General features: G+C 39.7%; 1 protein-coding gene across 3 annotated transcripts in view; it reads right to left on the reverse strand.

Moving 5' to 3' along the window:
* CERS6 (ceramide synthase 6) overlaps nt 1-16,687 on the reverse strand; it is a 325,119-nt gene that overhangs the window by 77,685 nt on the left and 230,747 nt on the right. For all 3 annotated transcript variants that reach the window (XM_060624843.3, XM_060624844.3, XM_060624845.3), the window contains exon 5: nt 612-662. In XM_060624843.3, coding sequence (XP_060480826.1) covers nt 612-662 — 51 coding nt within the window. The remainder of the gene's footprint in view (nt 1-611; nt 663-16,687) is intronic.

Raw genomic sequence — 16,687 nt, forward strand, 5'->3', positions numbered from 1 at the left:
CCACAACACATGCTAATCTTATTGAATTCATGGACAGAGGCAAAGGTATGTAGGAAGCAGAGATCTGAAATGCTCCCTTTCTGGGGTATAATTTTAATCTCAGTTTTGGCGATGGTTTTAAGTTTAGTGTAATGATACAAGCCAATTTTTCTATGCTCAAGGAAATGGTGTTTGATTTACATATTTAGAGGCTGCTCTTAAGCCGCAAAGTGACCTGAACTCTGCTTGTTTGCTGCAGCCCCACACTTTGCCCACTTGCTGTCCAGACGGACCCTTGCTGGTGTCAGGTCTTCAGGCCCTCCACAGTAATTAGAAGATCAGCTGTTAGAAGCAAGAATCACCCAACTATTGAATCGATTGTATCTCACTCTCCAGCAAAAGCACCTTCCAGCTTATTCATTTGCTAAAGCAACTGAGCTCTGATTCTGAACTTCACTGAGAAAACAAACTGCTTCCCTTAACTAGGCTAAGTCTGGCATCAAGCAGCAGGGGCAAGGGCAAGGGGCTAAAAAGTGAAGTGGCTGCCCAGCCTGCTGGGGCCTGAAACCATGAACCTGACCTAAGGGAGATACTCTGTGTGTGTGAAGACCCAGTCGGCAATGTCTCCTTACCTGATAGGGGTAGTTGTACCAACAGTGCCTTGTATTCCACAACCAGGGGCTCTGAAACAAAATGACAAACACATTTCACATGTTTTGGAAATGAAACAAGATTGTCCCCAGTATTTTGGGATTTCAATAATCGACCTGTATGAGAACTGAAGGACTTAACTAGAATTAGGACTTTAAAAAAAAAAAATAAATGAATTAAGTTCTTTTTCTTTTTAAAAAATTTTTAATGTTTATTTATTTATTTATTTTGAAAGAGAGAGAGGGAGAGAGAAAGAGGGAGAGAGTGTGCAAGTGGGGAAAGGGCAGAGAGAGAAGGAGAGGGAATTGCAACCGTGAGATCATGACCTGAGCCAAAATCAGGAGTCAGATGTTAAACTGACTGAGCCACCTAAGTACCCCTAGGATTAGGATATTAAAGCAGTTAATATTCCATTATACAGTCTCTCTGGGTAATCTTCTAAACTCAACTGGTAGTATTTCTGGGATGGAATCCCCACTGGTGCTTTTTGTATTTTGGTTACATAGCCACCTTCCTACTATGCAACCAGCCTCCACAGCAGAGCCCTTTAGAAGTCTCACCCAGACCAGATGCAAATCATCAATCTCACTCTTATCAATAAACAATGCTGACAGTTGGTGCAAACTACCCTGAAACTCCTCCAACCAATGTTACAAAGCAACATTATCAATCAATCGTTTCATGCTTTGGTGACCAGTGGTTAAGTAACCGGCAGGGATACTTATTTCAGCAGAACAGCTCAGACTAATTCCAGGCCTGAGGGAATTAACCCTCACAACACACTCCACCTCCTAGTTCATGGTCAAGGTCTTTTAAAGACAAAACAATCATTCTTAATTTGACAGCAATCACTTGGTTTACAACACTGTAAAATCAAAGAGAACATCTAAGTGTACACATATTCCAAACATTTATAGTAAGCAGGGAGAGACTGGTATAGATTTACACAGGCTGCTGAATAATCCGATAATACCAGCACAAACTTTCCCATATTTTTTGTATTAAATTTATAATTCTTTTGCATTCTTAGCCCAAGCTATCAGCATTTTGCGGCATACATCTACATACATTTAATGTACATCTGTATGTTTCTTTTTTTTTAAATTTATTTTTAATGTTTATTTATTTTTGAGACAGAAAGAGACAGAGCATGAATGGGGGAGGGTCAGAGAGAGAGGGAGACAGAATCTGAAACAGGCTCCAGGCTCTGAGCTGTCAGCACAGAGCCTGACACGGGGCTCGAACTCACGGACCGTGAGATCATGACCTGAGCCGAAGTCAGACACTTAACCGACTGAGCCACCCAGGCGCCCCTACATCTGTATGTTTCTTAAGAAACATAATCTATCCTTAACTCAATCCATGTTTATGCATTTCAAAATGATAATACTGTCATTGAAAGATTAATGTGAGATATATTTGTACTGACCTGACCTCTTTCCTTACCTCGTCCCAGATCCTATAAGATTAAAAGTTGCTGCTGTCTACAGTAGGATGATGTACTTGTCTCCCTGAAAGCCATAGATACTGTCACCCTATCATCATCCGCATCAGCTCTGCATGAATGATGATGATGATGATGATGATGATGATGAAGACAGCAGCTAATACTTGTTCAGTCATCCCTACATCCACACATTGGTTTTTTTAGGGTTTTTCCTCTGTGGTCTGTTATTTATTTAACAAATTAAAAAGTTATTTAGCTCGAGACTGTCCCATTATACTTGTTTTAAAGAGCTTTTTATTTATTTATTTTCAATATATTTTTTAACATTAATTTTGAGAGAGAGAGGGAGCATGAGTGGGAGAGGGGCAGAGAGAGGAAGAGAGAGAATCCTAAGCAGGCTCCGCACTGTCAGCACAGAACCCAACACAGGCCTCAATCCCATGAACCACGAGATCATAACCTGAGCTAAAATCGAGTTGGATGCTTCACTGACTGAACTACCCAGGGGTCCCCATCCCATACACTTTTCAAGGTTCTCACATATGAACTAATTTTGTTCTTACAGTAGCTAGTAGTATTTGTTTCATTTTATACATAGGTACAGTGAGGCCCTGAGTCTGTAAATAACTGCCCAGATTAAATAGCTAGGCAGTCCCAGAGCTGGAAATCAAACTCAGACTCTCTGGTCTTAGACCCAAATGTGACTACTGTGCACCCTGCCTCTGAGTCTAATAAAAAACCTGAACCAGGCCTTTATTTAGGGAGCCAGACTGAAGTGAAAAGCCATTCTATGCACTAAACCATTCTCCTTTCATTAAAGCACTACTAATTTGCCTTCCTTTCATCTGCTCTTGCCATTGACTACCTGTTCAGGGCTGTATACATCACTGCACGTAACATCCTGGTGTCTGAGTTGTATGCCTGTCCGTCTCCTCCATTTTCTCTCATCTATAACCTTGATGTTTATTACTGACCTACCTCACAGAGTGCTTGTGAAGATCAAATGAGACAGCATGTATAAAAATATTTTAGAAGCTTCAGAAGTTTCATATGTGGTTGTCATATGGTTATATAAATAATACATGTCCATCGAGGAAGATACAGAAAATACAGAAAGTAATGAAAAATAATGTGTATTTTCATCACTATTATCATTTCATGTACATCCCACTTTTGGTCTTTTTTCTATATTTCTGTATTTCTATATAAATATAGATTTATTTTTAATAAATTAAACACATGTACACACATAATTTTTAAATGGGCATAACATACCAAGATCTATTTTAAAGTATAGTACAAATGTTGGTTATTATCCTTTTTCTGATAAAGCTGTATATTATCTCAATAATGAGTTGAAAGTCCCTGAGGGAAAGGTATGTTTATCCCCCCCAGCACCTGGACCCAAAGCTGACAGTGCAACGTTCATTTACTAAATGCTAATGAAAGGAATACAGAATTAAACACAAGGCCTATGACAAATCTTGTAGCATTTTTCTGAATGTATCAGTCCCAAGGCAACAGGGCATGCACGTGCTTGCCTCTAAAGATGCAGTGGGAATCTCTTCCACTGTGGCCACTCCTTCCAGTCACAGGCAGGAGAACAAAGTATCCTAGAAACAGCCATTTTTTAGAGCTTTCCCTCATCTGTGAGTTTCTTGACTTGTCTGGTTTTTTCCTAACATGCAGACTTCTCCCTGTGTGCATCGGATGTATACCAACTAGACCTGTTTCCATTATGTGCCAAAACTTGACTGACCTGCAGATATACTGGATGAGTCTTTGTCTCTCAGTGGGCCTTCACCCAGGTGAAACAGGAGCAATAGGCCTGCATACTATGAATCCGATGAAACTACCAGGGCCCTAACTCAGCCTGCAAGCTTATTTTCCAAGCATTTTAACTGTTTTATTTTTTTAATTTTTTTAATGTTTATTTATTTTTGAGAGAGAGAGAGACAGAGACAGAGTGCAAGCTGGGGAGGGGCAGAGAGAGAGGGAGACACAGAATCCAAAGCAGGCTCCAGGCTCTGAGCTGTCAGCACAAAGCCCTATGTGGGGCTCGAACTCATGAACCATGAGATCATAACCTGAGCTGAAGCTGGACGTTACCAGACTGAGCCACCCCCCCCACCCAGGCGTCCCCCAAGCATTTTAATAATAAGTTCTTTCACATTGATGCATGTTCACCTATACCTCTCCCTTTGACAACACTAGATACGAGTATCGCCTTCTGTATGCATACCACATTTTTCTAGGATCTCAGATTTTATGGGCCTCCCCAACCCTATGGGGCTGGTAAAACAAACACAAATGTCATCTTTCTCAATTACAGATTAGAAAACTAAAGTCCATGAGCAGGCGTTTTTCCCAATTTTTTATAGTTCAACACTAGTGTATGAATCTGAATTAGCTGCTTATAATTTAATATATTAGGTGTAATTCCTTCTATGTGAATTGATACCATGAAGCTATGTTTTCTTTAAAATTCATTTTCTTTTATCAATTTTTCCATTTTCTACATTTCTAGGTGTCTTTTTCAGAATCATTTAAACATTAATTTGATATCAAAATCTGTATATTCCATCACATGAATTAAAGGATAACAACATAATTCAAAACATAAAAAGCTGAAATATTCAGATGTCAGGAACACTGGTAATTTAAAAATAACACACTGAAAACCCTAGGTTTAGAATGATAGGCCTAGCATCTTCCTAAATAATAAGTTCTGTGCTTAGAACAGTGCATGGCAATTTAAGCACATTTTCCAGAAACAGATAAGCCTTTTTCACATGGCCTCACAATATCAACTCATGTTGTCAAGCCTGGAGAGTCTAAAAACCCAAGGATTTTCCCATCTTGTCATTCCAATACCTTGAGATTCACATTCTTCCATGTCACACACATACACTTAAATAATGTTATGAAACACTTCACAGATTCCAAAGTACTTTATATATATTATCTTATTTAATTCTCACAACAACACTGCAAGTGTCAGAGCAACACAGCCAGCAGGATATCCTAAGAGACAACATGCTGACATGGAGCTTTTCAAACTGTTAATGCAGGTTCTGATTCAGTAGGTCTGGCCTGGGGCTAAGATTCTACATTTTTAACAAGCTTCCAGGCAGTGCAGATGCTAATGGGCCTTGGACCACATTTGAAAGAAGGTGACACCATCTTCCTGGTATTTACCATGTGCAAGGCACCCTGCTAAGCCCTTTGTTCCAATATTCCACAATTTAATGTTTGATGAATGAATTAATGGATTATTCCTAATGTTTATAATAACCCTTTGAGGCAGAAATTGCCAGTGAAACAAAATTTAGCTAGAGACATTACTTCTCAACCAACCTCCCTCTTGGATATAACCACATATCTAAGCTCTGGTGGGAGGGATATGACCAGAATTTACATGTGCCACTTCAGGATGGTGCCCCTAAAAGTTCAAGGGAATGTGTTCCTCTCACCCTTTCTCCACTCCTATTGGAGGGAGAACATGAAAATTGGAGCGGTCACCTGGGACCTTGAAATCTGTTTCTGTTAAGGTTGATGTTAGAGGTCTCCTACCAGCCCCAGTCTGCTTACCTCTGGATTGTATGTGGGAGATGAACAAATTTCTATCATTTTTCTCATATCTAAGCTACTGGGTTGTCTTTAAAAAATATATACACACACATACATACATATACTAGCATAGCCTGTCTTCTCACTAATATATGCATCAAGGCAAGTCTCTTTAATTATTTTATAGACAAATAAGCAAGCTCAAAAAGGTACCATAATTAATTGAAGACTACACAGCTGATGAGTAGAAAAACTTAGATTCAAACCCAGGCCAGCTAGATCCTTCCACTTTACCTTCCTTGCAGTTGGTATCTTGGGTACAAAGAACGGGTAAAGAAAGAGAAACACTAAGGGCATTTGGAATTGATTACCAAAAATGAGTTTTTACATTACAAAACTGAATTTCAGGGTTAGAGAAGACCTTCAAATCCTGCTTAATCAACAAAAGAACCCATATGTAAAGATGGGTAATCGGGCCTCTCATTTTTTTTTTTTTTTTAATGTTTATTTATTTTTTGAGACAGAGAGAGACAGAGCATGAATGGGGGAGGGTCAGAGAGAGAGGGAGACACAGAATCCGAAGCAGGCTCCAGGCTCTGAGCTGTCAGCACAGAGCCCGACGCGGGGCTCGAACTCACGGACCGCGAGATCATGACCTGAGCCGAAGTCGGCTGCTTTACCGACTGAGCCACCCAGGCGCCCCACGCCTCTCATTTTTCAAAAAGAGCTCCTTGTTTATCAATCACTGACAAGATTCCTCAGGCATACTTCCTGCCTTTTTTTTTTTATCCCCAACAGAAATTATGTCAATTTTTTGTTTTGTTTTCTGCTATGAACTGAACTGTGTTCCCGCCACCCACCCCCCCACCCCGCCCAAATTCATATGTCGAAGCCCTAAATATCCAAGGTGACTGTATCTGGAGATAGGGCCTTTAAGAGGTAATTAAGGTTGAATGAGATCATGAGGATAAGATCATAATCCTATACTGAAAGGAGTGGAGGCCTTATAAGATGAAGTGAGATCTCACTCTTTCTCCTCCTCCTCTTCTCTCTCTCTCTCTCTCTCCCCACATGCTCAGAAGAAAGGCTATGTGATGATAGCAGTGAGAAGATGGCCATTGGGAAGACAGGCAAGTCAGAAAGAGAGCCCTCACCAGAAACCTAACCCTGCCAGGCCTCAATCTGGAACTTCCAGCCTCCAGAAGCATTGGAAATCAATATCTATTATTGAAGTTACCCAATCTGTGGTATTCTGTTATGACAGCCAGAGTTAACACAGCATCTTAAGACAATTTTTAATAAACGTGCTTCATAGCTATTAAACTCCACATCAACTGATTTCAATTTAAGAAGACTTACAAAACATCTGAATAAAACTCAGGTAGACCATAATGTTGTGGATAAGAAATGACTTCTAACACTCTCAGTCTAAACCATACTGTCTGTATAATGGGGTTTTTCATTATATTACACACATCTGCTCCCATATACATCACTTGAGACACAACTCTGTGGCAAGTGCATCCATCAATAACACGGTGTCCCACGGGAGACGTCTGTGACTCTTCTTTCCCTGAGCAAACCTAACCCCAGCACCAGGATGGAGGTCAGAAGTGCTGTGGGGAGTCATCCTATAGTCTACATTTGCGTTTTGACCATATGCATAAGACTTATATATAACTATGGTTTGTTTGTTTGTTTGTTTGTTTGTTTGTTTGTTTTAAAGAGAAAAGTAGAGAAGCCTTTGAAGTGTCAGGAAACATGTTCTTTTATCAGGTCTCTTATCAGCTGTTCTTTAGAAGCTTCATCATGAACAGAATTAACAAAAATAGATCAGATCTGATAATTTTACTTTACCATCTGGAATAAGATAGGTTTGATCTTATTTTATTTATTTTTTTAAGTTTCATTTGAGGGGCGCCTGGGGGGCTCAGTCAGTTAAGCATCTGACTTCGGCTCAGGTCATGATCTCGCCGTTTGTGAGTTTGAGCCCCACATCTGGCTCTGTGATGCCAGCTCAGAGCCTGGAGCCTGCTTTGGATTCTGTGTCTCCCTCTCTTTGCCCCTCCCCCGCTCGTGCGCACGCGCTCTCTCTCTCTCTCAAAAATAAATAAGCATTAAAAAAATGTTTTAAATTTCCATTTGACATATTCCTTGAAAATAATAGTTTAAAAAACCCCACCAAATCTACTTTTCAGTTTCCATGCTATCTATCATGAGGATGGATGAATCCTCAAAAATCAAGGAGGCTTTGTCCAAGCTCATAGAATAGGCAACCCTAAGAGTGAACCCTAATGTAAACTATGGACTTTGGATGATTATGCTGTGTCTGTGTAGGCTGATCAATTAGAATACATGGACTGCTGTGGGAGGAGATCATGGGACAGATTATGCATGTGTGGGGCCAGGGGTAGATGGAAATCTCTGGATCTGCTCCTCAGTCTTATTCTGAACAAAAAACTGCTCTGAAAAATAACTGAAATCTAAAAAAAAAATCAAGACAGGTAGGCTACCTCATATCACTCATGCTTATCATGTCACTATAAGCCTAAAGGAACACTGGAGTTTGAAGCAAAAGACGAGAGAAAAGAATACCTGGCTAACCAGGCAAGTGTTAAATGGTTAACGTAAATATAAACACACACACACACACACACACACACACACACACACACACACACACTTTCCCCAGGAACCAGTAGGTACCTGTAGCTGAATGAATAGCAGTTTATTTTAATTCAGAACTATTTTGATCTAACAAATGAACATGAATCACACAAAGTATTAAAGAAATTTTGTTGCTTTATCAAAGATGAGAAACATGTGTGTGGGTCTTCACCCAAAGACAGCATCTTAGAGGCAAAATTTCATCTTTTCACTCTTTCCATCCAAACTCCTAAATGGCTTTCACAAAGTCCAGCTGAGACAACTAACAGTCAAGGAATACAGTCTAAGAGACATGCTGGCCTCCGGATAGTAAGTATCAGATACACAAAGGCTTGATTGTGTTTTAAAATGCCAGAAACCTAGGAGCACCTGGGTGGTTCAGCCAGTTAAGCTTCCAACTTCAGCTCAGGTCACGATCTTACGGTTCATGGGTTCAAGTCCCACGTCAGGCTCTGTGCTGACAGCTCAGAGCCTGGAGCCTGCTTCAGATTCTGTCTCCCCCTCTCTCTCTACCCCTTTCCAGCTCATACTCTGTCTCTCACTCTCTCAAAATAAACATTAAAAAATTAAAAAATAAAAATAAAATAACAGAATCCTAGGTTTCTGAAGTATACTGAAACTACCCTGAAAACACTTTTAACTGAGTGACACTTAAACCTTATACCTTTGGCTTATCCTGAGGATTTATTCTAAGAAATAAACATGAGAAAAGTGCTTACATGTCTGTAATGAATTTATAGGAGAAAGGTTACCACTAAGTCACCCTAATTTGAATGTAAAAGTTCCACATTGTTCCTTTAAAATTTAGTCCAAGGGGAAAAAATTCTTCCTCTCTGTGAATGCTTAGCATATTTCCTCTTACCAAATAAGAATTACATTATCCAATTGTTATCTTTGGACTTTGATTTGGGGAGGCTGAGATCTAATTCTAGAGTTCAGTCATAGCAACTGTGATCATCTCTTAACATCTTTGCTTATTTTTCCTTTTATGTGTAGCTTTGATATTAATATCTATATTAATAATGTGATTATAAAATATTATAAATCTTTTTTGAACAATTGTATGATTTAAGTGAATATAAAATCAAATCTATTCAAAATGATAAGCTACAGTTTTAACTTAATACACATTGTAAAATAACTCAGAGTACAAAGAAATATTTCCTACTCTGTGAGTATAAACGCTGATAAATAAATCTGTTTGAAATGAAAAGAATGAAGCCAGAAGTCTCTCAGCCTGAAGGTGCTGCTGGTCAGTGGTGAACAGTCTAGGAAGGGTGCTCCCCAGAATGCAAGATGAACTCTTTCCTCCTTTCCTGGGTCAGTATATATGTGGCTATAAATTTGCAAAGCAGAGTGGTGACCCCTTCATAAAGGCCCCTGGCATCTGCATTAGCTTTGAAAGCTCTTGTGATGTGCAAATGTAATTTGGAATTGACCTCATGTCATTATATAAAGATAGCAGCCTTTTATATTGATCGGCTTTAAAAAAGATGCTGGTCTTCAAGACCTGGTCAACCATGTGTCTTCAGCACATTCAGCAATCAATTTAGAAAGTAATTTGCAGATCTGCCGGGCATACATAAACAGAAGGATTTCCTTGGAGACGAGACCTGAGGTCATAGGATCTCCGTGAGGGTTTAATCATAGAAACAAAGAGAAGAGCAATACGAGTAGCATTTCCATGCCTTCTAAATTCTTCCAGCCAGTAGTTCTCAACTTTTTCTGCCTCTTGTCAGCTGAGAGACTCCACACACATCCTACAGTAACTATGGCTGTACTTCTCAAGAGTGGGGAATAGGAAGCTTAAAAAAGGCCATCTATCCCATGGATTTGGTTATGGATCTCTCCCCTACACCCAGTGAGAATCACTGCAAAGCAGAATGGACTGATTAATTCCAGGTAAGGGAAAGAAATCAAGAAGGAAATCCAGATGAAGGAAGAATGAAAGAAAATGAGGTGGAAAGATCTAGACGGAAATGTCCACAGAGTGGTAGAGAGATGCTCAGGCCAGTGTACAGTTTGGGAATGCGGCCAATGAGAGTAGCTACCAAGAAGCACAAAATCAGTCAAAAGATAACTCAGAGAAACAATTTATAACATACAGCAAAGAATTAGTATCTTAACATATAAAGAACCCATAAAAATTGATTAAAGTATTTAAATAATTAATGGGAAAATTAAGGAGAATATATAAACAGGCAACATATTAAACAAAAATATGTGACCAAAAACATGTATAAAAATTACAGGCCAGAAACAGACAGAATATTTTTACTGAAGTCTGAACAATATTTAAAGAAGTTAACTCCCAGGAGTCAGCAGTATATAAGGAAACTAACACTTTAAAAATAGGAATAACTTTCCTAAAAAGTAATTTGGTCTTTAAAATCAGCATATTCTTTGACTCAGCTTTTATTGAAAAAAATAGTTAGATCCATATTAAAGGCACTTGTACATGGATTTCCATTATAATTCTTTTTTCTAGAAATGTGAAATTGAAATAAACCCAATAGTCCAATAATACGAGGCTGGTATGGTCTTGGTAGGGATTGTGTGGGAACAGAGCAAGATGAGGATGTGGGTGAGGGCTGTCTAAAAGGTTATCTCAGAAAACAGAACTGGGCAAATAGAGAAGGTGAGATAGATGAGAGAGAACATCCAATATGGCGTTCAGGCATATAACTTACAGCTACAGTCAACTGCATCTCAGTTCCACTGGGAATGTCAGCACAATGTACGTAGCACATATCTCATAACTGTCCCAACTGAGGGGGCTGGGGACTGGGACATGTATCCACCAACTCTCATGCCCCACTGCTTGAGCTTTCAGTATTAATTCCCTCATATTTCTAGGTTGTAGCTGCCTGTGTCTAAAAGACCTTTGCAGGTTTGGAGAAAGCAGAGAAGATAAGGCACAGCTTGCAAGGAACACTGTAATGGGGGGGATGGAACTGTGTACCACAGCTGTGCTATATCAGGTGGGCTAAGGGAATGTAAGAGGCATTCATATTTGAAGTTAAAATGAGATTACAAGCAGAATATATAGTATACCTTATGCTTAAAGTAGATATATATTTAGACACAGAGACACAAACACACACATATATACATGCAATACGTCTGGCAGGATATTTACCAAAATTACTTACTGATTACCTCTGAGAAATGATTATCTCAGATAATTTTTACTTTTGTTTTTAATGTTTGTATATCAGTATTAAATTACATAATTGTAGCTATAATTTTTCTGCAATGAACAGGTCTTATTTGAATAATGAAAAGTAACCAAGTCCATTTCCTTCTTTTTTTAAAGTTTATTTATCTATTTTAAGAGAGAGAGAGAGAGAAAAAGAGGAAGACAGGGAGAGAGACTCCGAAGCAGGTTCCACACTGTCAGTGCAGAGCCTGACGTGGGACTCGAACTCAGGAACCACAAGATCATGACCTGAACTGAAATCAAGAGTAGGATGCTTAACTGACTGAGCCACCCAGGAGCCACTCAAGTCCATGTACTTTTAATAGGTCTCATTAAGAAAACAAACAAAAAAAACCACGCACACTTTTTGCTCTATATTTACAAATAATAGTAGCATAGAAATATATTACCATTCTCAAATTATTCAGTAATTCCAATTAACTTGAAACTAAAACCTAGTATATGAAATAACTGCCTTCAGAGTATTTACATGTGACAGTGATATTTTGAGTATAAACAAATTATTAATAATTTAATTATAAATTCTCAAATAAGAGAAAGTAGAATGAGGAAAATAATGAGAAGAGCAAATAATATAGAATAAACATTGCATTCATTACCGTGATGATCAATCACTTTGCTACTTACCCACCTACTCCCAGTCTGAAGATCCCCATCAACCTCTTCCTTAACCACTTCTAAACCAATTTGCCTCTGGCCTAATATCTTTGTGCTAATATTATTGCGCCCTCCTCACTCACTTACTCTTTTAAGTATTTAATGAGTGGTTGCCATGAATCAGGCATTCTGCTAGGCATGAAGACAAGTTCTCCATTCTCAAGGAAATTACCATCTCCTGGATAAACAAAATAATTATGACAGGCTACAGCAGGGGTAAACACAAGATGCAGAGGAATAGCACATAAAAAGACTCACAGTTCCTGAGTTCAAGCCCTGTGTTGGGCTCTCAGGCGTCAGCACAGAGCCTGCCTCGGATCCTCTGACCCCCTCTCTCTGCCCCTCCCCCATTCGTTCCCTCTCTCTCCCTCTCTTTCTCTCTCTCAAAAATAAGTAAATAAAAATAAATAAATGATTTTTTTTTTAAAAAAAGAAGACATATAGTCCAGTCTCAGAGGGTGAGGTGGGAGAGGACACTTCCACTAGGAGGTACCAGAGTAGTTGAAGTCAGAGAGATAAGCAGTAGATAGTCAGGAGATGGAAGGAAGAGTATGGTCTTCCTTATCCTTTAGGAACCATGTCATATTTCCAACATCATTTTTCCTAATCATTCCTTTGCTTGCATTATTCTCCAGAGGATTAAAACAAAAATCTTAAAAGCCTCCTGCTCGTTTGCAACTGAGAAGATGAAACGTCTCTGCCTGGCTGTTCATGTTCCTGGTGGGTGGGCTGTCCACAGTGACCCAGCAAGGTTAAGCCCACTCTTCTCAATAAGCATCCCCTGCTCTCCCCAAGCCAAGCATCTCGCTGTGTGTATTCCACTGATTCCTGTCTCTGTGCCTTAGCTATTCAGGCACTTTGTCTGACATGCCAGCTCTACCCCTCTGTCCTGCTGCTTCCTCATCAATCTATATTAGGCGCTAGTTCACTGGCCTTCTACCTCCAGAGATCATTTTGTGTAGACTTTTGCGGGTCTCCTCTCCAATGAACTCCAGATTCCTTGAAAAGTATATAGTCTGTAAATTGGCTCTCAATGTTTAAAAAGTGCCTCTTATGTGTCCCTGTGGTTTTATGTTCTTTGGTATTGATTTTTCCTAACCAGCTGTCAACTTCTAAGGAGAGTTATAAGCACACAGAAGGCAACAGGATATAGGATATCACTTATAACTAAGAGCAATGTGGATCAGCAGAAAGAAGTAAGTGATGAGAAAGTAAACTTGTGATTACGGGCCCCTTCTTGATGTCCACACAATGCTTAGAGCCATCTGTCATTTCATCCATTGTTGTGTGAGATGCCGATCGTAAACCTCACAAATGCTGTAAAGAGAACAGATCACTGTGGCAGAGGACCAGAATTCAAGCTTCTCTCTACCATACCCTAGCTGAGTATGATTCATTCATCTCCCTGCATAATATTTTCAACTCAAAAAAGCTGGTTTTTATGAGTAAGATACAGTTTTGCCAAATAGGAAGAAAGAGAACAAAAGTGGGAGCTGGAGCCAGAGAAGAGAGAGAAAGGGGAGAACTCTACTGTAAGATCCTTTAATGGGCACATCTGGATACATGGAGAGGGTCTTCATTTCTTATCCTGTGAAAACATGAAATTACTCCAAAAAGTTTGGCTGCATACTGTCGTTCCAGTTAGCAACTAATAAAAGGTTAGAATTCTGTGGCTTCCTCACAAGGATTCACACAGCCCACTGGTGCCACATACCTGCTTAGAGACTACTAGCTGCCACCAGGAATGGAGGCCTGGGAATGAAAGTGTAATTACCATGTATAAAAGAGTCTTCTGGCTCCTATCGTTAACATTTATTCAGGACAGAGAGAAACAATAATATGAAGGTGGAGAAAACATGAAAAACAATGAACTGAATGAAATGTGAATGAAAACTTGGCTGTTTATGTTTCTCACACAGACTTGTTTATTATGACGAGCATTTGTAGACATTTTCTTGAAAATGAACACAGTGAGCCTGTTGCTTAAAGAAAATCGAATGACAGTGTTTGCTGCCAATGATAAAATTCAAGCTTTTTTTTTTTTTTAATTTTTTAACGTTTATTTATTTTTGAGACAGAGAGAGATAGAGCATGAACGGGGGAGGGTCAGAGAGAGAGGGAGACTCAGAATCTGAAACAGGCTCCAGGCTCCAAGCGGTCAGCACAGAGCCCGACGCGGGGCTCAAACTCACGGAGTTGTGAGATCATGACCTGAGCCCAAGTCGGACGCTCAACCAACTGAGCCACCCAGGCACCCCAAAATTCAAGCTTTTAAGCAAATATCAGTATTTTGGTATTAGTACACCTAGTATAGGCTATTGTATGCCCAACAGATTCCCATTAGTTAAAAGGTTCTGACATCAGTGGAAACATTACAAAAACTTTGGTACTTACAATGACATGTCAACATTTGTAAGATCTACATAACTCCGTGAACCAATAATTTCCAAATGAGCAATGCATTGTGTTAAATGATCATATGTGGGTAAAAAGGAAAGACAGATCAATGGACACTAATGTAGCCAAGTATAAAAAGTTCACTGACATTCTGGCTGAGTTTTGGTGTAATAGATCTACAGGTTTTTTGAAAAACACTATTAAGATACTTCTGCCTTTCCCAACCACATAACTTTGCAAGGCCCAGATATTTTTTCAAATACTTCACCAAAGGAAAAAAACACATCAAAATAGATCAAATGTAGAAGCAGGGATGAGATACCTCTCTTCTACTAAACCATGTATTAGAGAGGACTGCAAAAATCTCTAATTTTTACTTTAGAATATATAGTTATTTTTCTTAAAATTTTATGTTATCATGCAATGATTTATTATTTTTATTTTTAAATAAATTAATAAATGAGTTTAGGATGCCTGGGTGCTCAGTCAGTTAAGCGTCCAACTTTGGCTCAGGTCACGATCTCGGGGTTTGTGAGTTCAAGCCCTGCATCGGGCTCTGTGCTGACAGCTCGGAGCCTGGAGCCTGCTTCATATTCTGTGTCTCCTCCTCTCTCTGCCCCTCCCAAGCTCATGCTCTGTCTCTCTGTGTCTCTCAATAATAAACGTTAAAAAAATTTTTTTTAATTAATAAATGTGCTCAAATTTTATGTTTTAATTCCTAATAAATATTGATAGTACTAATAAAAACAAAAACTTTTTTTTAATTTTTTTTAACGGTTTTTTTTTGAAAGACAGAGAGAGAGCATGAGCAAGGGAGGAGCACAGAGAGAGGGAGACGCAGAATCCGAAGCAAGCACCAGTCTCTGAGCTTTCGTCACAGAGCCTGACGTGGGGATCAAACTCATGAACCATAAGACCTGAGCCAAAGTCGGACGCTTAACTGACTTGAGCCATCCAGGCGCCGCAACACAAACTTTTTTTTAAGTTTATTTATTTATTTTGAGAGAGAGCATGAGCATATGCATGAGTGGGGGAGGAGCAGAAAGAGTGGGAGACAGAATCCCAAACAGGGACTGGCATTGACAGCAAGGGGCCCAATGCGGGGCTCGATCCCACTAATCATGATATCATGACCTGAGCCAAAATCAAGCGTCGGACACTTAACTAACTGAGCCACCCAGGGACCCCAAAACAAAAACTCTTAATTGTTAGCAGCGTACAGGGGACCCGAAACCAAAAAGTTTGAGAACCACTGCACCAAAAATGGCAAATCAATGACATGAAAAACACCAAGTCTCTGAAGACCATGTGGATCAAGCTGCCTTGCTAGCCTAGGTCGCTCATGAGGCCGAAATGAACTTTTTTGTTCTTGAAGCCCCCCGTCCTGTGGCGTCTCTGGTGCTGTATTCCCGCCGCAGCCCACTCTTCATCCTGACAACCGAAGCCTCATATGGCAACAGAGAGACACATTGGGAAGAACCCTGGCACCCAGAAAATGAGTTCCTTTAAATCTAATTCACTGAACAAGCAATATTCAGCATGAGCAATGTTGCATCAACTGTATCTGATGCTCACTTTGACACATGGCCACCTCCACCCTCCCCAGCCCTTAACATACACCAAAATTAGTCCCAAGAATCCAAAAACCATAGACTTAAATCAGGCTGAGTGGAGGAAGGCTCTTTTCATCAAGGTGGTGATACACAATATTTAATCAGCTAATCCACAGCTACAGGAAGAAAATAAGGGCTGTCCTTTCAGACAATATAGCCTGTGAGATCTTCAGGATTTTCACAAGTCATCGATTTTTTTTTTTTTTTAACGAATTTGCTTTGAGCTAGGGTCTATCTACTTAAGAATCAGCTTTCTGAGAACCCTTTAAAGGAATTATATAAGAAAAGGGTGATGAGCCATAACTTGCTTGTTCTCTTTAAAAAAAAATATTGGGGGGGCGCCTGGGTGGCTCAGTCGGTTAAATGTCCGACTTCGGCTCAGGTCATGATCTCGCGGTCCGTGGGTTTGAGCCCCGCGTCGGGCTCTGGGCTGACAGCTCAGAGCCTGGAGCCTGTTTCAGATTCTGTTTCTCCCTCTTTCTCTGA

The sequence above is a fragment of the Panthera onca genome, chromosome C1 (genome assembly GCF_046562875.1).
Source record: "Panthera onca isolate mPanOnc1 chromosome C1, mPanOnc1 haplotype 2, whole genome shotgun sequence".
In the NCBI taxonomy this organism is placed as follows: Eukaryota; Metazoa; Chordata; class Mammalia; order Carnivora; family Felidae; genus Panthera; species Panthera onca.